The sequence below is a fragment of the Haplochromis burtoni genome, unplaced genomic scaffold, assembly GCF_018398535.1.
Source record: "Haplochromis burtoni strain Fernald_Lab_line unplaced genomic scaffold, NCSU_Asbu1 Contig_67, whole genome shotgun sequence".
In the NCBI taxonomy this organism is placed as follows: Eukaryota; Metazoa; Chordata; class Actinopteri; order Cichliformes; family Cichlidae; genus Haplochromis; species Haplochromis burtoni.
The window spans coordinates 1821910-1843837 of NW_024582428.1; the positions used below are offsets into that span (position 1 = coordinate 1821910).

Sequence of the window (21928 nt, forward strand, 5' to 3'; positions counted from 1 at the left end):
ACTACTACTACTACTACTACTACTACTACTACTACTACTACTACTACTACTACTACTACTACTACTACTACTACTACTACTACTACTACTAATAATAATAATAATAATAATAATAATAATATTGAAAGGATTAAAAATCCTCCTCAGCATTTTGTTTATGATTAACACTTGGAATTGTGTCACTAATACACTGGAGGCGTGCCTCCTCTTGCTAAATTTTGCTTTTAGTCAGATGTAACCTTGACATAATTACATTAATACTGAGTAAAAAAAAAAATCAGTATCTTTCCCAGAAATTACCTGAAAAATGCAGCTAATTCCTTTCATTTTGCTTCCTCAAAGTCAAAAAATGCTGTAAAATGACACTTAATTATCTTTTAGACTAGTCTTGAGCATCATGCCTCACCATAGCCTTATTTTATTTGCATTTGTGTGACAGTTTTTCAGCTTTAATTTTCTGCCCCCCTAAATGTTTCTCTTATTTATGTATTGATATTGTTCTTAAGAGTCATTTGTAGATTCACATTTATCTTGTTTTGTTAGCATTTTAACCTGGTAACATCCATCCATGTCCAGAACTCCTCCCAGCCCACCTCCTCCAGCTTAGCCAGGGGAACACTGAGGTTCTCCCAGGCTCGTCGAGAGATGCAGTCTCTGTAGCATGTCGTGGGTGTATAGCATGTCTGTAGCATGTCGTGAGTGTATGTCCCACTGGGCCCTCCTCCCAGTGGGACATGCCTAGAACATCTAACCCAGGAGGAGACCACCTCAAGCTGCTTCTTTCAGAGAAAGCTCATTTCCATCACTTCTGTCTCCAATCTCATTCTTTCACCATCAAAATAACTGACAATAATAGGCATAATAAAAGCTTCAGGCATAGATTAAGAGAGTTATGGTGTTTTTTCTTTGCTCTGTCTGGTGCCAGATGGCTGCATCACATTTACAATTTACTGGCATAGGGCATTAATTAAAATGTTAACAATTAAATCGAACGACTGGTACATCTGTTTGTTTTTTTTTATTTATTTTGTCAGAAATCTGTTTTTATTTGTATCATATGTTTCCCACATTTCTTTGAGAACATCCACTGTTTTGATGTTGGACATTGTTCTGAGGAATGTTCAGTCATAAGCAAACACATTTCCACTCACTGTTCCTTTTTCATTAGGCAGTTTCTTTTTCTTTGCTCTCACTCTCAGATTAGTTTTCAGCTCACTAGACCAACTTCATTTAGTTCTTTTGTCTCTCTCAAAATGATAAAATGAGACTGGATCTTGGTTGTGTTTCTTAACAAATTCTGGTACCTTTTCAGGTAAAGAAAAACACAAACGCATTTTTACCTTCTGATTTCAGATAAGGCATTGTAAAGTGCTTCCTCATATTAATCCACAAAGGAATTTGATCATATAATCAAATAATAATCTTTTTTTTTTTTTTCATTTCAGCAATTTGCTAAATCTGCAAAAAAAAAAAAAATTCATTTAACAATTTCAAACATTTATGAAATTATTATTATTGGTTGAAGTGCATATTTTATGAACAATAATTAATACGTTTTGTTTTGGGGCGACTGCACCTTCCAGGTAAAAGTCTTTCATTTTTGGACAAACTGAACATAATTTGAGATTATTTTCTTCACCTAGGAAACTTCTGACTGAGATATTCTAACTGAAAATGTAGTTTTCATTGCCTTCTCACTGGGGGTATGTTTGTATGTATAAATGAAGGTTGAGATGCAGGTTGCCAATGAAAGGTTTGCTGGTATGTAGATTTAAAAGGCAGGCAGATGTGGATAATTTTTTACAATAATTTATTGAAATGTGTTTATTTTGTTGTAGCTATGAGGTCAGTTTTAAATTACAGACCGTGATTGGTTCGTTCTTTCACGTTGAGGGTCCTGTTTGTTTTTATATTGTCTTTATTTTAGTATAGCTAATACCACACCTGTAATGTTATGCCTTCTTACAGTAAATATATATTTTTGGCCTGATAACGTGACCTCAGTCGTGTCACTCATTTCTGTTAGCTAGCAAAGCAGCTTGCTAGCTAACAAGTAGGCATAGTAGATTTGAACGATTACTAGTCAAACAGTAACCGTGAATATGAATGCCAACTTCAAATGAGTGACTTGTTTAAATTCCACAGTTTTATTCAAACTTTCAAAGATCACTATGTCCTGATTTAGATGGTAATAAGCTATTGTTAAACTATTGTTATAAAAACTCAAGAGTAGCTGCTGATGGGCCGCTCTAAGAGCTTTGAAACTTTGAAACTCTGGCTATTCGTTTTTGTTTTCTGCTATAACGCTCTCTCCTCCTCACTGGCCCCAGAGCAAATGTCAGCATGAGGTGAGTTACCAAAACCTAAGTTCTAATTTAACTTCAAGTCATTTTAAATCCATTTATTTTCTCCAAATAAATTCCAACTCTGTTAATTTTGCATAAAATCTGCTAAAAAGTGCTGTTTTGTGTCTTCTTTAACGCTTAATGCTAAGACCATTAGCAGGTTGTGTGAGCATGTATGTTAAACTACCAACCATGTTTGAATGAGCTACATGGAAAGTGCCATGGTTGAATTATTGATAGCCTAATGGCTTTTTATGCTTTGTAAGCACGCATGCACTAAAGCCCCCCCCCACCACACACACACACCAATGAATAGTTATTAATTAGGAGAGTGAGCTATTACCTCTGATGCAGCGGAGCAGGGACATTCTGTGTTATGTAGTTTAAAATGTGGTTTTAGGTCTAAGCTGACCCACCTGCCTTATCTAGTCTAAAACCTAATGTCTAACATAAATCACACTAACAGGGTTATAGCACTGCTACCCATCTTTTGTGTTTCCTCATGCTGCCCCTGCTGTTTGTCTTTTCCTTTTATATCCTTATTCTTTTATTCATTCTTCAGATTCTGTTCAACCTGGTTCTTTGCTGTTAGGTCAGCCTGTCTTATAAGTTTTAGTTGCGAACAGTAACAACTCATTTAAAACTTTTACTGCAGACCTGATCTCCATTTCTTTACTGGGGGGCTTGGTGGTGGTGGTGGGGAGAATCATCAGTTTCAGCAGATATGTGATCTCTATCGACCAGATCATTTTAGAAGAAGATCCTATTACGGATTCTTTCTTCCTCCCCTCCCTTTCTATCTCCTTCCAGCTCCTCCTGTGTTTTTTCTCTCCTGCATTATGTTGCTGGATATCAATCACAGTACAATGTATTGATTTGTACTGTAGCCATTAATTATTAGGGGGAAAAAACCCTGTTCCCTGCTCTTTAGGGACTGAGTGCAGCATGAAAAATAACCATAAGTTTAATCACTGATGCTGCTGACAGTTGTTAGGCAGTTTGGTTATTAACAGGCAAATTTAATGAAGCTACAGCCACAGCATTAGTCATTTGTGAAGGCTTGATTCTGCATGAAGATGTTTGTTTGCTCTTTTCTTCATTTTGAAATTCAGTTGATTACAGAAAAGCACTTTGATTCCTAGACAACAGGTGCTTTATGACACCATGGTAAAATCCTTATACCCTGAATTTTCTTAATTGGGCTCTCATTTACTTGCACATAGCAGGTATATTTGTTTATTAAATGATTACAAATAATAGCAAAATGCATTCATTTCTGTCTATTGAGATAAAATAGATTCATTGATTGATTCATCTGGATCCGGTTTTTTATCAGTTCCCAGAATCAGAACCAGACACGGAGAAGCTGCATTCAGCTTTTATGCTCCTTATATCTGGAACAAACTCCCAGAAAGCCTCAGATCAGCTGAAACACTCAGTTTATTTAAATCCAGGTTGAAGACTCACCTATTCTCAGCTGCATTTGAATAAAGCACCAAATCCACACTTTTAAGCTTAAATTTCAAAACGTACATTTTAACTATTGATTTTATCTACTGTTTGTTTTTGGGGTTTTTTTAATCAATTTTAAATCATGCTTTTTATTTGTTTTTGTTTTTTAATGTCTCTGTAAAGCACTTTGAATCACCTTGTTGTTGAATTGTGCTATACAAATAAACTTGCCATGCCATTGACCAGTTATGTTATTGATTAGTGTCACCGCTCAAAGGGGATTTAGTGTATCAGCAGTGCTGCGTGGTTTGACTGGTCTGTCTAGCAGCTTCAGGTTTATTGAGATCCAATCACAAAATAGTTAAAAATAAGAAAAGATTCATGTTTAAAACCAAGCTAAGCATGAGCCAAAGTGTCATTTGGTCCTTTTTAATATATGTAGACTGTTCTCACTTCCTTTCCATCACATGTAACTGCACCACACAAATCCTCTTTAGAGAGATTTCAGAAACACTTATCATGTCTCACCATGAGCTATAATGCTTTCTGAGTCACTCATGCAGCCGGAATCTAAAAGTGTCTGAATACACAAGTAGGCATTTAAATGCCATTTGGAGGGGAATTGCAAGGTTACATCTTCATCTCATAGAGCTCTAAGTTTCATACAATAAGGGGGGCTGGAAGAGAGGATGAAATAATGTCAGAGGTGTGGATTTCCCCATCTAACTTTTATTAAAAATAGACTTTAAAGTGACTAAAGTTTGTTTTACTTCACAATGGCTGAATCACATGAAAGAGCTTGGAAGTCAGAGGAAAGAAAAGGTTTTCAGAATTGAAGTTCACAGTGATAATAATATGTGAAGTTAAATGAGACAACATTAAATGACATATTGTTTTGTTTTTGCTCCATGACTCTGGTCTGTTTTTTTTGTTTTGTTTTTTTTTGCGTTGTTTATATGAAATAAAAATAATGTAAATATATTTTCAATCTAGCTCATACTGGAAAATTCCACTTAACATCGACTACTCCTTTACCCATCACTTTCTAGCGTAACGTCCAAGGACATCCTGCTTGACTCCTTCAGGACATAGTAACCATTTCTGACAGAAGCATGAGGCAGACTAGAGCTGGTATACATGGAGGAGACAGAAGGATGGAAACGAAACACTTCATTTTGCATGATGAAACTCTTTTAGGCTGAGTGCCAGTACCTCAGCTCTGTGCTGTTACAGATAAATTAAGAGTTGTATTTCTTAATGAAAAGAAGAGACTGGGAATCATTCTTGTACGATTCCCAGTCTTGTAAGGCTTCAGGCTTCATTTAAGTACACATTCAGTAGCTTTTAACATAGTTTTTATCAGCAGTAATGTTACTTAGTTGAGGTCTGGGTTCAACTGGAGCAGCCAAGCATCTCGATTCTTTTCTTCTTATAGCCGTTCTATATAAATTCTCTGGTGTGCTCGGGATGTTGCATTACACAATTTTTAACCAAGCTTTAGCTGTTGGACAGATGGTCACACATTTCACTCGAGAATACTTTGGACTACAGAGGAGTTCAGTGACTGAACCATTTAACCTTCGAACTCAGGCCTGCAGTTTGCAGTTTTTCTGAGCATTGCACAGTCTGACCTTGGGGTGAATTCACTGGAGCTGGGCACTTTGTTAACACACTGCTGAATGTTCCAGACCAGAACTACGCCTGAAAAACTGAAGAAGCTTCTCTGATGAGAGGTGAAACGTCTTCAAGAAACTCAAAAAGTCCAGTCGCTTTTCTGTCCAAGCTCTTGAGATTACAATGGCGTGGATGGCTGAGCCCTTCACAGACATATTCTATGGAAGTAGTTTCTCAAAGGGTATACTTTCAAAGTATAACACAGAGTCCTGTGAAAACAAAACTAGTTTATTTGCACTTGGGTGAGAACAGAAGGTCCTAAAAACGCCAGAGGTGGTAAAATCTATTCTTGGGAGCTATGTCCTCTTTCAGAATGACATGAGAGGGAAACACATTCCAGGCAGTTCAGCAGTGCTGTGCGTTAGATAACTGAGTGTCGGCTAGCATGCCTTTTGGGCTTCAGACATTGATTACGGTATATGACGAATAATCTGCATAACAGTTGGGGCTACAGGTCACATTTTTGGGTCCGAAAATGTCAGAAAATCAATCATCAGATTTAGTCTGCTGGCAGTTTGTGTGTTATTTTCCTGTTCACCTCCTTCTCTTTGTCCTGAATGTGCGTACTTAGGTGTTTTAAATCAGTCTTATAACAATAAAGGCGATTTGCACAATGAGAGAGTAAACTTTTAAGCCTTGTCAGCAATTCTAATCAGTCAGATTGATGTGGTCTGCTCTTGTATAGATTTTCATTATAATAGAAAGCCTTGCAGTGCTTGCCAACAGTGGTATGTTAGGTGTAGTCTAGTCATTTACCCCTCACGGTCATCTGGTTTCCCCTCTCACTCTGTCTGCTAATAGCAGACTTTATTCATTTGCCTGGAACTTTTATGTCATTGACAAGCTAAAATGTTTAAAAGAAGTCCGAAAATAAAAACCAGAAACCTCAACTGAGTCTGTGCTTCAGTAACTAGAGGATACAGACGATTAATTCTCCTTTCACATCGGAAAACATTTACAAGACTACAATAATAATAATGCTTTGGTTACAGCGTGAACATAATAAGTAGCAAAGGTTCAATAAGGAGTTAAAGCATCACCTTAAAGGCACTCAAAATTGTTGAGTGGCATCGTGATCTGTACTGAGATTAGGAGGCAGGGGGAAAAAAGCCTGGAGAGGTGGAAGTATGCACAGGAGAGAAGAGGAAGCAATGTGTGTAAATGTGAGGGAGATGGGTGGAACAATGAAGCTCCAAGGAATAGATGTAATAAAGTTAGATGAGTTTAAATGTCTGGGGTAAGCCATCCAAAGCAATGGACACTGCGCAAGAGAGGTGAAGACGAGTCCAGGCAGGGTGAGTGGGTGCAGACGAATGTCAGGGCTGATTTGTGATTTAAGGATAGAAGCGAGACCGAAAGGGAAGGTTTAGGACGTCTTAGAAATGAGCAGATCAGAGGGACAGCTCAGGTTGAGCAGTTTGGAGAAAAAGAAAAAGCAGTAATGCTGAGATGGTTTGGACATGGTCAGTGGAGCAAAGTGAATATATCGGACAAAGGGTGTTGGATATGGAGCTGCCTGGCAGGAGGAGGTAGGTAAAGATAACATGCAGTATCATTGGTTTTGTATTTTATCAGAAATGACGTAGGCTTCAGTGTAGCATTATGCTGGATGCTTCCTGCACTTCAATTACATTAACAAATACATTCAAACAATGTCCTGTTCTGTTTGGGATGAGGTAATTCAGTTTTGACAGTATCTTCCATCTCTGATGACGGAGAGGAAATTGAATTGTGTTTCCATCTCAGCTCCCCCTCCCTGCCTGCCTCCTCTGATCTGTTTTTCTTCTACATCTCTCCTTTTTGCTGTGAGGTTGGAAACTCTTCCTGGAATGAAATCCCTGTGTTAGTATTGAATTCTTTCTGTTTACTTGTGGCTTTTCTTTATCTTCCGATTAGAGCTACTGCACAGACTAAAAATGTCATCAACAGATTGATTAAAATATTCCAGTGTAAAAGTATGTGCAAAGAATAATTTAGCTTGTGTGTTGTTTTGTGTTACCTGCAATCTTGTAATCCTCCCTCATATGTCACCCTGCCTCATGTATCATCCTCTCTTTCTGTCTCTCTGTTATGAACTGTTACATGAATTCGGGGTCATGCCAGACTCAAGTCTGCCTCAAACAGTAAAGCAACCCAGGACTTTAGTCCAGTACGACTCAGTAAAGCATCTTTCCTACTTTAACTGGATGTAAATGTAGGTTCCATTAAAGGGGCATGCTTTCAATCTGCCAGACGTCTGAATGTCAGTCCTGGTGCTCTTCTAGTTGTACCTATTGCAAGAAATGATTGTGTGTTGTCTTGTTTTCGGACGAGCAGTATTATTGTGCAGAATATGGCTCGAGCCCTACAACTTTCAACAGTACTTCTCTGCAGCCTTTTTTTTTTAATATATACAAACTCAAGATGGCAAATATCCACCGACCGGTGTGTGCTGAAGGGTTTGGGAAAGATAAACAAGCAGGATTTCATGTGCTTTGATAAAATCTATTAAGAGAGAAGAGTTGTCCATTAATGTGACTGCTTGCATTCTGAAGTGGTACTGAGGGGAAAAGGGTAAATATAAGTTATGTTTTATGGGCAACAAAAGTGATGTCCCATCTGCTGGCACGAGGCACCCTTTGGTAGGATTGTCTGAGCGGTGACACCTGTCATTCAGGCGAATACAGCAATGAGTATTAGCGCCCTCGGGACTGGTAGAAATAGTACAGAGATGTGGCGACATGACTGTTTGCGTGCGAAGTGACCATTGTGTCACAGATAAATGGGTCCTTAGTGAAACTGCCGTATAGCACCAAACCACAACAACAGCAGCCTCAGGGCATATTGTAAAGTAAAGGCTCTGCATTGAAAAAGGAACAGGATGGAACAGCATGTCTGTCTTTAGGAACTTATCATCACTGTGAAACAGGGTGCAGTGTTTGTTGCTGTTTGTTGTGGCTTGACTGAACAGACATTAAACACACACAGCATTGCGCATTGAGCCAGAGCTGCTGCAGTCGCCAGCAGTCTTTTGAACTGAGTTTGAACTTACACACATGCACACACCTACTTCCATACATATAGATGCACGGCGATATCTTACGTCAGTGTAACCTTTTGACCTACTATAGCTGCACAATACGCCAAAGCACATTTTGCATGATAGAGATCAATTCAAAGCAGGATACAGAGAGAAGATTTGACTTGGCGAGCCCCTGATACTACAGTCCTAATCTGTGTGTCTGTGTGTGTGTGTGCATTTGGATTTTTGTATCATCAAGAGCTTGTTTCTCACTATGTCTTTACCCCTGACAGTAGACACAGTCACGTTTAGCTTTAGCCCTTATCATGAGGACTGGAGTCTGGCTTCCTCTGCCCTTTATTGAGAGCCTTGAAATGACTGTAGAGTGTGACTGACAGAGAACAGAGCCTTCTGGATCTTATTTAGGATTATTAAATATTGTTTCCCTTGGGATTAGTGGTTGAATGTAAACATTCATATTGGAATCCTTTTAAAACATCTTTAGTTCTCTTGTTGCATTTACTGTAGCATAGAGAAAATGACAAATAACAAAAAATAAACATTCAGTTTAGATAATCTAAAAAAGAGCCAAGATAAAATTAAAATCCGTTTCAGATTCCTTATTGTCAGTGCACAGTTATCCAGTGATTAATAATCCAAACCCGAAACTGTTAATTGCACAAGTGACTCAAAAGCTGTAGCATTACACACAGATGGTCCTTGAGCCACGCTGGATCCACGCACAGCTACTCTGTGTTTCCCAGACGGCTTCATTTCTGTAGTTCCTAATTATGTTATCTACCACTTTCTAGTCATACATTTCATTTAATCCACTTTACAAAAGTTGAGACTTGAAGGGAAGACAGGCCACATTAGTCTTTGTCTTAATTTGTACTCTGTACCTCTACCCTAGTTCTCTCTATCCTCTCTTTCATCTGCCCTTTCTCCCTCTCACAGTGTAAAGCCTTTTCAGGCTTACTCAGCATTTTCTTATCAATGCCCCGATGGGGACAAAGCTTTATGCAACGGCTGTGTGTCCACATCTTTCTTGCTCTTATTTCCCTCTCTTCGTTCGCTTTTTCTCTTTAGCTTTCATCTGCTTTCAGCATCATCACATTGTTCTATATAAACCATCTGCAAAAATCAAGAATAAGTCGACCAGTCACTCAGACTTCAGGAAACCCAAAAATGATGTCACCATCTCTCACAGCAAAACAAAGAAACCATGGTCATTACAGACGAGAATAAGCACAGAAAGAAAAGCGGACTGTTCAGCCGGATTTCTCTTACCTGGACCAAATGAACCACATCTCCATACGTAGAGCTATTAAGCCGCTGCAGCTGTGAACAGCTTTGTGTATGATAAAGAAGTGGTGCGTTGAAAGGCAAAGCTGGATTGAAAAGTGATTTCAGAGCTTTGTGGTTATGTAAGATCGCAGCTCTTTCAAGTGTGTGCATTTTAGTTGGTCTCTATTATTGTGGAAATTGCACCCTCTGCCTCCTGTCACTGATGGAGTTGAATAACACTGTGTTCACATTCTTCATCCTGTGCCAAACACCTTCATGTTTAATTTATTCAGACTGAGCTTTCTCCTGCTGTCCTGTCTGACACACACATCCAAATACACCGTCAGCACAATGCTCAGACAGAGCAGCACGCAACCCGTCTGCATAATGCAGACACACACACACACACACACAGAGCTGTCATCCTACTACTCATTTCATAGTTTTCATTTTCGGGCGGGGCTGTTGCATAGTGCTGTTTGCTACCTTTCTTTACAGCTCTCTGTTAATGCTTTTATTTTTTCTATTAATCTTCCAATTGCTTGTTTCTTTAGGACTGTCCATTATCGCACTGGACAAATGTAGTATTGTGTTTATATAATTGTTGTGACTGATTTCCTGGCATTAACTTTATTTCCCCTGAAACTCATTTACTCCGATTGTTTTATTTCAGCGTGTCTGTATACACATGCATGACTCTGAGATATCCGTCAGGCTGCTGTCCAGACAGCCAGCCAGCTGGCTGCGGGACAGTTTGACTAACAGTAGACCAACCCATCAAGCTGATGAATGAAGTAACACAAACAGGAGCTCTTTATCTCAGCTCCTTTATTATACAAAGAAGATGACCATCGTGTCTGGCACAACAGCCTGTATTCCAAACCCTCAACGTCAGAGTGAGAGTCGATACCAATTTAACACGAAATATCAGGTATCAATAACATGATTTCATATTGTCTATTGATTGAGCCACATTGCAATGGCCCATTAACTTCACGACAACACAAATGTTGTTAAATCTTGTGTATTTGGTAGACAGATTTCTTTACAGTCAGCTGTGGCCCAGAGCTATTAGTCAGAACCTTCTGTTCAAAAATCTCTGAGGTGATACTGAAAACAGGTTCTTTAAAACAATCTTCCTAAACAGTGAACTAAATTTATAATTACGCAACTTCTAACTAATTTTCTGCACAGCCACACTGCATAGGTCACTGTTACACACTGGATTATGTTAGAAATATGGGTTCAAGGCAGATTTCCCAGTTTTCCAGTATCAAAATGTAATACTAATAAATGGGTAGGTACATACTGCTAAGTACTTAGTACTTATTATAGCTTTAATAATTCTAATTTGTGTCCTGAAGTATGATGTTGAAAGACACGTTGATCATGTCATCGTCATCATCATGATGAGTCTGGCATCTGGTTGGAAGGTGAAATACGATGTTCATGTTGTAGCTGATTTACAAAATGTTCCTGTGAGTTTGTGGGTGCTGGACGCAATGTTACGCTAAATCCGAGTATTATAGGGATAATGTAGTAGAAACAGGATAATAATAGGCATGTGTATCATGCCTTTATTGCCCTTGACCTCTAACCTCACACTGGGTGTGAGTGTAGGTGCCCACATGCTAGACTACTTTCATTTCAGTGTCTCTGTATGCGTTTTAATTTTAGCCAAGCTGCATTCCGTCCACTACACAAGCAGTCAGTTGGTGGGCTACTGTCCACCAGTCTTGTGGCTAAGTGAACATTCCTCTGTGTGGCCCCTTTGGCCTTTGCACTCACTAACACTGGGGCTTTGACCAGAGGATGGGGGCCCAGACAGGGCTGCTGGAGCTCAGTTTGATACGGATTACTCAGGGTCTGATCTCCCTCTACACACATAGCAGTGGCTGAACAGACGAATCTGTCCATGGTCAGTGTTGTGTTTGTGCTGTATACAGTATATATATATATGCATGCACCAGCAGACATATACTCTCTCTCTTCTGCTTGTTTTTTTTTTTTTTTGCTTGGTTATTCAAACCATCCATTCATTCTCATTACCATTCTCTCATGTCTTTGTGAGTCATCAGTACATGGCTCTCTGTGGCGTGTAGGAGGACTCCAGACGCTCTGCCTTCCTACAGTTCAATCTATCCTTCCATCACTTTTTTGTCCCCATTCCTGTTTTTGTTTTTTTCGCTTCTTTGCTACTTTGCATCTCTCTTGTTTGTGGAGGAGGATCACCAGTTAAAAATAGTGTTCTGGTGTCACTTACCAAAACCTGCCAAAACAAGATATATCCAGAAAAGGTAAACATTTTCAGATCTTTACAAGTGACAGTTATTGTGATCAATTTTTGATCCAGCTGATTGGCTGAACCTTTATTTTCTTTCTCTGAAAAGAAATTGAAAGTTTCCTTGGCTGTGTGTTTACATCCACCCTCTTTTCATCTTCATCTTAAAAGACAAGGTAAAATACGTTTTTAACTCTTTTTACGTAATATTAAAGGGAAAAATGAGACACTTTGAAGCTTTATAAAGGCTCACTTACATGCTTTTGGTCATACCTCCAAGTTCTTGTAAGATCAGGAAAGCGGTGGCTGTAATACCAGCATCTTTAATGCCTATGGCTTTAAGCACAGGTGAACACAGGTGTATGTTTGCGTGTCCACATACTTTTACATACAAACCATCAGGGATAATATATATTTTTTAAAATTAAAAAGAGAGTTGTGTGAAAAAGTGATCATCCAAAACCTCTGATCAGTGCATTCATGATTAATTCATGTGCATAAAATAATGATGCATTAAGCACACATTGCTCTGTGTGTGCGTGTTGCAAGGTGCAAAGGCAGCATCTTGTTTTGGTTAGAACCAGGCGAGGTTCTAGTGACGGATACACGGCGCACACGAGTGGAGAGAGAGGCGGAGCACTTGTCCCTGCTCCATTCATTGTGAGCAAAGCCTCTGTCTCCTGCTTGTGCCTGATAGGCCGTCTCTGCAGAGAGAGAGGGAGAGAAAGAGAGAGAGGTTGAGCTTGTGGAAAAAGAACAGAGGGAGGAGCTGGAGCATGTGAGCATACTGACACATCAGAGAGAGCAAAGAAAGGCAACAACAGAGGGGACGCAGAGATTTGAGGAACAGAAGACAAGAGAAGAGGAAGGAAGGAATCCTCTTGGAATCCTCATCTGTTCTTCTCAGAGACGGAAACGCTCATCCTTCCTGCCTTGTTCGTCCCCTTGTGTTACTACTCTCAGCTGATCTGGATCTCCTCCTCCCCACAGCCTTTTGGAGAAACACTGAAAACTGAAAGATGCAGGAGAAGGTGCAGGAGAGGACGGCAGAGATGAAGCGATGACTAACATGCATGATGGGGTTGTGTGTGTGGCGGATGCTTGTGTGCGTGTCTGCGAGACCCCTATGGCTTTAACTGTATGGAATCTGGCCCTTTTGGTTGGCATGGAGATGGATGCGAGGTGCCTTCTTGCTTAGTAAATCACTGCTAGCAAACAAACACTTTTTTTTAGTCTACACTCTGTGTCGTCTGGTGAGTCTAACAGCTTTGTGCGTCTTTCTTTTCTAATCTCAAGCCATAAAACTGATTGAGGAAAAGCAGGCTTTTCTCTAAACTCTGGATTGAGTGTCACTTAGCAGGTTGAGCACATAGGGCCTGTCAGTCCTGACTGATCCCTCCATAGAAAGAAACTCTGGAAGCCTGCTTGCCTGCTTGTGTTCTTGCAGTGATTTCGGGACCTTGTTACAGCTCAGCTCTAATTAAGCCAGAGGCAAGCAAGCTGGTGCCTTCCCATTTATGTTTTGCCTCCTTTCAGTCTCTTTTTCCCCTCCCTCTGTCCACCCCCTGAGGCCTCATCGTCATCATTAATTTCTATTGCAAGCTGCACATGAATAATGGAAGGAGCAGAGTTTCCTCTGGACTAGTGCCTTAGGGGTGGGAGGCAAACGGAGGAGGACAGATGAAGAGACTCGAGAGTCAGAAACCAGAAAAAAGGAGCTGAGCGCCTCACTGTACACTCTGGGAAACTGAGGGGTGTGTCCAGTGCTGAATAAATGAATGGAACATACAGGGAAGATACGGAGGATGAGCTTTCACCATTCTCTACAACAAGTTTGAATACACACAAAAGATAAAGAAATGGAAGAGATCAACATTAGACCAGTCTTCTGTGCTTTTATTTTCCCTCCACAGTTAGTATAACAGCCTTGGATTTTGTATATATATATCAATATATACACACACATATTTTTATTCACCTTATTGACTGAATCCCATCTATTTGGCACTGAAACCTGAAACTGATCACCTCAGTGACGTCTCAGAGAAAAAACAGGACTCTTAAAGCTTCTGATTGAAATGGAAAACGATGACAACCTGATGAGTAAAGCCTTGACGGACAGTAAAGAGGGGTGGAGGCTCTGATCTCACTACTTCCATGTGGACAGACTTCCTAGAAAGTGCCTGAACTTTGTTGCTTTGAAAACAAAAGATACCTAACCTCGCATTATCATGGATGACTCAAGTATTTTGAGACGCAGGGGCCTGCAGGTAGGCTTCTAGTGCTTTTTTTTTTTTTTGCTGTTTGTGTGTGCGTGTGTGCATTTTTTAACTTAAGACTAGAGCATATTATTTCTCTGTAGTTTGCAGAGATAAACTGTCCTGCACTGAAAGGAGAGGTTCAGAATACTTGAATATGCACAGTTTTGATGCTGCTGCATTCGTCAAACATGCACCCAAGCAGTCACGGAGACTGACCCTATCACATCACAATATACCATTATTTGTTCACACTCACTTAAACAGATGCGTAAACCATATCACCAGGCCTATCCAATTTCCCTCTGGTGGAAGTCGGTAAATGATGCAACAGCCTAGTGAACAACAACAAGCAATTGTGTATCATAGCACTCAGAATGTGGACAGCCTGTCAGGTTCATGTCACACCTTTAAATAATAACCATTTATAATTCAAGCAATTAATTTAGGAAGGACTATATAAGAGTTTTGTTATCTTTTAGCTCCATGTTCTATTAGTAAGAACATCAGTCTAAAATCTAAACTACTAACTTTAAGGCTACAAATGTGAAATGGAATGAAAACTGATCCTGCTGCCACACCAGACAGTGTCTATCATCCATTTGAATGAATTTTAAAAACAAATTAATTCAGGTTACATAGAACTATGTAAAATCATGTAACATCCCTGCTTGTGTTGTCAAGCCCAATTGTGTATAGGTTCATTCTTCCACTACAAATTACCTTGTCAGTTTTACGGGTGGAGCATCTTGAGTGGTGATATCGATACAAATATCGATACTGCAGTAAATTAAAATACTTTGGGAAGACTATGAACAAAGAGGGCTTACCTCTTGCATCACCATCCTGAGATAACTTGAATTAAATTCAGTGCAAGCTAATTAGCTTGCGCTAATTCAGTGCAAGCTAATGGTCCAGTCACATGACTAAAAATAGGACAGTCCTGACATCTACAAGAAAAAATACATTGTTGGCTGCCTGGTGTTTGTATTACATTGAAGTCACTCTGGGACTGATTGCAGCTAGTGGTGACTAAATGCTTGCAGATAGTTTAAGGGGGGTTGCACACTTGTGACCATGTTTGATTGCAAGGCGATTGCACAGATTGGCTGATAGGAGGCAACCTTTCTGCAAACAGTTGCAGTCTTACGTGGACTGACTGCAGTCACTCTCAGAGTGAAGGTTTGCAAATAATTGCCTCATTTATAAAAGCAGACAGATTGCCAGCATGTTGCCATCAAGCTAAATGAGTCGTTCTCAATGAGTATAACTTGAGGGGACTCGACTCATCTGGTTGCCAGCTGGTTGCATTATCATTACGTTGCTATAGAACAGGAAGGTTTCTGAAGGCAAATGTAACAATTAAATGCACATTTGTGTTAAATGTGAATTTCTGGCTACGTAAACAACGACAGATATGTGATTTTCAACAACTTCAAAAACAACATTTTAAAAAATAGATTGATCCATTAAACCAAGATACATTTTTTTTGTTTGCATTGTTTTTCCTTCTTTCCCGCACACGGCTGAAAAGCTGAAAAAGAAGCTTGACAAATGTTGAGTCAGCAGATGGTGTCATCTACATCCTAAATCCGAGAGGCCAAGGACAAATGCACGTGTTAGAGACAGGTTGAGTCTAAGATTAGCTTTTCCTTCAGGTCTTGCCTTACACTGTTAGATTTCCAGGAGAAATGAGGACACAAGGTTCTGCACACAGTGGCGATGAAACGGTGTTCTAGTCCTGTATTAATGGTGTTTAAATAGCTTTGTGTCGAGAGGAACTGGGGCTTGAATGAGGCCACCTTGTAAGGAGTGACAACCTGGATTTTCTTAGATTAACTCTGTTTTCCACGTCACAGCGTTGTAGTGTCAGGTCGCAGACAGCTTTTTAGTGCTTTTATTTGTGAACAACAGTTAATCAGTTAATTGAACACGCTGCTAAAATGGTTTTGAATTATTGATATAAAAGGATTTTCTAAATAACACCAATGTCTAGACAGTCAAACACTGCACACAGTGTTATACTCGAACAACTACAACATCATTTACTACTCGAGTATTTCCATGTAGAGATCAATAACTAATACTAACATCGTTGTAATGTTGACAAATACTAATGAAACCATGTTCTCCCTCAGCACCAGTTAACCAGTTTTTATGCGCTCATGTTCACCAGAAATCGAAAGGTGATAGTTTGTGAGGTTCAATGTTTTAAAGCTTCATCCTTAAATCAGACATTTACTCACTGTTATGTCTCATCATAGGAAATGACAGGGTAACAATGGTGCTGTATGGTTGTCCTTAGGTGTTTTTTTTGGGGTTTTTTTTGCCAAGCTGACAAACCGAAAACTGACAACTGCTCATTTGTTCATCTGGACACAGCAGCTCTGTCTGGGCTGGGTATATTTGTTGGAAGGGATGTTTACTCTCTGTAAATCTCTTTATGGCTGAGTGCCCACAGTTGGATACAAACCCTGTCGGCTGGACAGATTAAAAGCAAAACCAGCTGCCATGAATTGCTAGACATGGACCCAAATGTAGACTAACCAGACTCACTGAACAAACTGAAAAAGCACCTTTATTTAAAAGGTGGATTATTAAAAACAACAGAGTCCATACAAAAAAAGAAACACAGGGAATTTAAACTGAATCCACAATACTAAACAACTGGCTGGGAGTATGTAGGATAATAGACAACGCAACAAAGGATGTGTGGAGCCTGGGGCTGTTTATATTAAATGACAAATTAGGGCTAATCAGGGGGATAGGGCACACCAGAGTGGAACAGGTAAGACAAATCAGGAAATACTGAGATAAAGGAAACAAAACGAAATAGTAGACAAAAGACTATCAAAATGAAACAGGAAGTAACACAAAACCCAGTGTTAATGACACCAGCAGTCCGAATCTGTGGCCCTTAGAGGCTGTAGTGTGTGTTTGCTCATTCTTTAATGGTACCAGTGCTGAAGCTAACATGTTAATTTGATTTGTGGTGCTGTAGGACATATAATTGGGTCATTACAATCAAAATCCTTTATCCGCTGAAAAGAAAGAATAATATCATGAAACACCATGCTTTTTTAGATATATTTATGAGTTGAAATTCTGGCCAAAGGTCAGTCATCTTTTAAAGCGATAAATATCTGAAGCTTTCTTTGAGACTATTAGGCAATTGGGTTTTAAAATAAACCATCATGGCTCAAAAGGTTGCTGAAAGGAACATTGTAGGCTTATAATGACACTGGAAGAAGTGTCAGGGTGGCCACTGAAAGGAAAGCATTTTAACAGCAAAGTTGTTTGTTGAAGTACATACTGGAATAAAGATGCGCGTTTTTTTTCCACCATCAGAAAAATACAGAAGTTGAAGTTAAACTGGTGAAATAATAGCTCACAAAGGATATCTAACAACAGTAACTTTGGTCTGTCTACAATCTGGTTTATTACTGTCAAATGTTACATTTTGGGATAATGATGATGATTTTATATTTTTATATTTATTGACATTTGTGAAGTTCTTTTTGGTATAGCAGTTTATCATGATTATTATTATTATTATTAGTAGTAGTAGTGGTAGTAGTGGTGGTGGTGGTGGTAGTACAAGTAACATAACAGTCTTTAAATGTAACTGAATAGATGTAATGCAAAAGTGTATGAATAGTATTAAAACTAAAAATTTCCAGACAAATAGATGGATAGACTTGTCAACATCTTTAAGACTTTTCTTTGTAGGAACCTCAAAAACACACCAAAGGTTTGTGTGAGCAGTGTCCTTTTTCTGGCTTGTCCTTGAAACTTGTGAGGACACGTGTTCTCTTATTAGCTTCCCAGTCAGATAAGATATATAGCCTGAGGTCAGCAGTCAGCCTTTCGTCAGGCCACTGTCAGCCAGAAACTGTGAAGTAGTGTGATCTTTCAAACCCAAACACAGAACACAGGTCACCTACTTGACTGCTGGGTTAGAGATAGTAAAAGAAAATGTGGTCGGGGTGAAAGGTCAAACAGATAGCTGTCATGTTAAGCTTAGTCGATCGAATCGGATCGGTATTCTTTTCGCTGTCTTCTGGTGTCTCTGTGTTGTTTTCTAGGGTGAATATGTAGGAGTTGGTGAGCTATAGCCATTAATACAGCTGTCTTAAGTCTCTGCTTCAATAATACCAGCAAGGCCTTGTTGGCTTGCTGTACATATGGTTGTGGTAAAATGTGTGTATAACTTTCGGTGGGTTAAGTTTAACTGCACAATAAAAGTGCGTCTGCTCCTTTTGTTTGTGTTTATTATGAACATGTTTTATTTATCGCTCCACAGCTGTTGGGCTATAGGGTTGAGCTTGCCTCTACCCTGATCAGTGTAACGCATAATGCAAATTCTGTCTGTGTAGAATGACTATTTTTCCCCGTGTGCATGTGTTCTGTTGTCATTTGAGAAACAGGATTAGTTCTGCCATTCAGAACTCCAACAGCAGCAGACTGAAACAAAGGCTTGTCTGTCTCTGATTATGTCTTAAATTAAGAATCTTTATCATGGCTCTGTGCTGACATCAGCCTGTCTGAGCTCTAGGAAAGCAGCTCATATCAGCTGGTATCAGCTTCCATTCAAAATTGCTGTCGCATGAATTTAAAGACTGTTCTTCACCATAAGCTCTTCTTGTTCAGAAAAGACGGTATGGTGAAATTATATACCAGCTGGTTTCCTCTCGTAGGTTTCAGCATCGAATAATTCAAAAGACAGAGAGCAAAACAATAGGTGGGTAATTTTGTAAGTTTCAATCCTATAAATTCCCCCAAATCACACCGACGGAGATCACAAAACCTTCTGTAGGCAGAATTATGACTGTAAAATATTTTTATGAATTATTTATAACTTTAAGTTACTCAATGTAAAATGTCTGTAAACCCAGAGTGACAACACACTGCCAACGCAGACAGTCTTTAAAAAGTACTGACTCACACTTATTTTGTATCTCAATGTCTTTTAAAAGGAAAGAATCACACCTAAAAACAGCCGTTATCATGATTCTTCTTAATCTCCACCCAGAAGATGTAAATTACACGAACAGATACCAGCTCCATGTGCATGAAGACACTTGTAAAGACAATGCATGCTAGTAAAGGTTTCTTGGATCTCTATGAAGGCTATTTTTAGTCGTTACGTATTTTTTACTGTCGGCAATGTACACTAATATTTTTGGTACTCATTCATAGTCATTATGTATATGTAACAGGCCAAAACAATGTTGGTGGAATCTTTGTCCACCAAAGAGTTTTTAGTCAGAGGAGTACATGAGTTTTCAGAATTGTGATTTAATCCAGAAAACTCGTTATATCTCTGCTTTTGTCGTCAAATTCTTTTTTCTTTTGTCTCTTTACACGGTTTGACGATTTGTTTACTTTAAGGATACTTTATATACTTTGTTGGAGTCATTTCTGCATAATGCACAATTTGGGGGCACATAATGGTGCTTAAGAACAATCTGGCAAGAGTTCAGTGTCTCATATAAATCGGCGATGAACGCTGCTACCTACAGTTGGGATTAATACAGGATTTTTTTCTTTTTTCTTCAGATTAGCTATACATTTTCTCTTATTTGCTTCTGTTTATTGATTGTTCTGACTCGCTTGCTTTTACTGTTTTTTTAATCATACACTATGATGGTTGTGCCTCTCAAATCGATGGAGAGAATCTGTTGTTGCTTTCCTTTCCCAGCTGTGGATAATTTTACTTTTTGGCCAAAGAACAATCTCAAACCAAAATGTGTTGAGCAACTCTAGATAGGTGAGAATGTGAAACTGAGATTAAACAAATCAAGCAAAGGGAGATCAGGCTAATGGAGAGAAAAATCCAGCCAATTAAAAGTAAACAGACAAATCTCCTTTATGGATTAGGAGTTCTTAAGGGTGTTGGTTTCACTGGGAGCAGAACAGTCTTACAAGAGCACCTCTGAGAGTGCTTGTGTGTTCTGCAATGGCTCGTCTGCAGGCTAATGAAAAAGCAGACAGGGACAGGAGGTCTCTGGCATGCAGGCGCTCGGTCAGCTGGTACGGTTTGAGGTTGAATTTGATCAAGGAGACCAATGAGGCAGCTTCACAGGTCAGCCAGGTATGATTCAGACATCTAGGATATTTTCCATGATGCTAATATGCCAGTGTTGAATAGCTACAACTCAGTGCCATTATTACGTGTGTGATATAAATATTAGAATATCCTTCCACTTGCTTTTTTCCTGAATGAAGTTAAAGCAGATAACCCTCTTAGTGCCAACTAACACTGACGTGTTATTGCTGGTTGTAGCGGCTTATTTTAATTCTTTCATTTAAAACATACTAGCAACAAACAAACTTACAGGTACAAAGATGGAAATGATTTGTAATGAATTTCAGCTGAACAAGAGTTGCTTCAAGTAGTTCGGGCATAAAAGCTTCAAGCAAATCTTGTATATGTTCTATACACTAATCACATTTTGTCTGAAAAGAACTATTTTGTAAAGCAACAATGTCCACCTGTCAACTATAATACAACATTTCCCTTTGACTAAAAAAAATTTGATAAATTAATTGATAGGGTTGAAGTCATATGATTTCAGTTAGTTAATATGAAATAAGTTCTTGATTTCCATCCTGAGGTCTGAGGAAATTTACAAGGTTTTTACACCAGTTTGTTGTTATCCAAACACACATCAATTCCACTGGAATTATAGTAACATTTCGTCCCCGCTGTTGTTGATTTCCCCTCTCAGAATCTTTTTTTATTCTTATGTTTTTCTGCTCTTGGTGGTAAATCGATATTGTACTCCTTTTAAGCAGAGCAGTAACTTGTGACCTTGCCTCACTGTGCTGTTGAAATCACTGCAGCTGCTATTTATCAGAAGCCCAGAAAATCAGACTGTGCAGCTGCTTCACGCTATCTGACAATCCTCAGAGCTGCTAATAGACTGCTCTGTGAGAAATCGGGTTCTGCCTGCTTCCTGTTGGTCTATCAATAAACCAGATATTCAGAGAAAGACATGTGACAAAGAACATTTAATGCTGTGAGCATTTCATTTGTTATCAATGATGATACATTGTCCCATACTTAAATTACTATGGCAAATAAAGCAGACACATCTTACATAATTTTCCTGGTTTGGACACCAAAAAGAAAGCTCTCTGTGGACATGCATAAATTGCCACATTAATCTCCCAATTTAAATTCTTGAGTGTTACAGTTAACAACTGATTGACATCATAATTATCAGTCATGCCCTGCAGTTGTGCTAGTTCCAAAACTCGTATCAGGAATTCTAAAATGTGACTTTAAATTAACCTTGATAGCTGCTTCCAGAACCTCCGGAGTTAAATGCCATGATGGTCATTAGCTAATGGGGCTATGTGCCAAGTAAGAAAAAGACTGCTTTAAAACTTAAAAATTCGTATGTTAGTTTCTGTTATAAGATGTTTCTGGGAAAAAAGATTACTGAATTGGACGACATGATGGGACTTTTCCCCCCCACATAATGTCAAAACAACTATATATATATATATGTATGTATATATATATGTATGTATATATATATGTATGTATATATATATGTATGTGTATATATATGTATGTATATATATATGTATGTGTATATATATGTATGTATATATATATATA

The 21928-nt window shown here is 38.9% G+C and overlaps 1 protein-coding gene across 5 annotated transcripts in view; it reads left to right on the plus strand.

Moving 5' to 3' along the window:
- Positions 1–21928, plus strand: part of mast2 (microtubule associated serine/threonine kinase 2) — a 141394-nt gene that overhangs the window by 31678 nt on the left and 87788 nt on the right. Inside the window, exon 1 of one of the 5 annotated variants that reach the window (XM_005937384.3) lies at positions 3934–14310. The exons of the other annotated variants lie outside the window; for them this stretch is intronic. Within the exon in view, the coding sequence (XP_005937446.1) occupies positions 14272–14310 (39 nt within the window). The 5' untranslated portion in view covers positions 3934–14271. Of the gene's footprint in view, positions 1–3933; positions 14311–21928 lie in introns of those variants that run through there. 5 annotated transcript variants of the gene reach the window in all.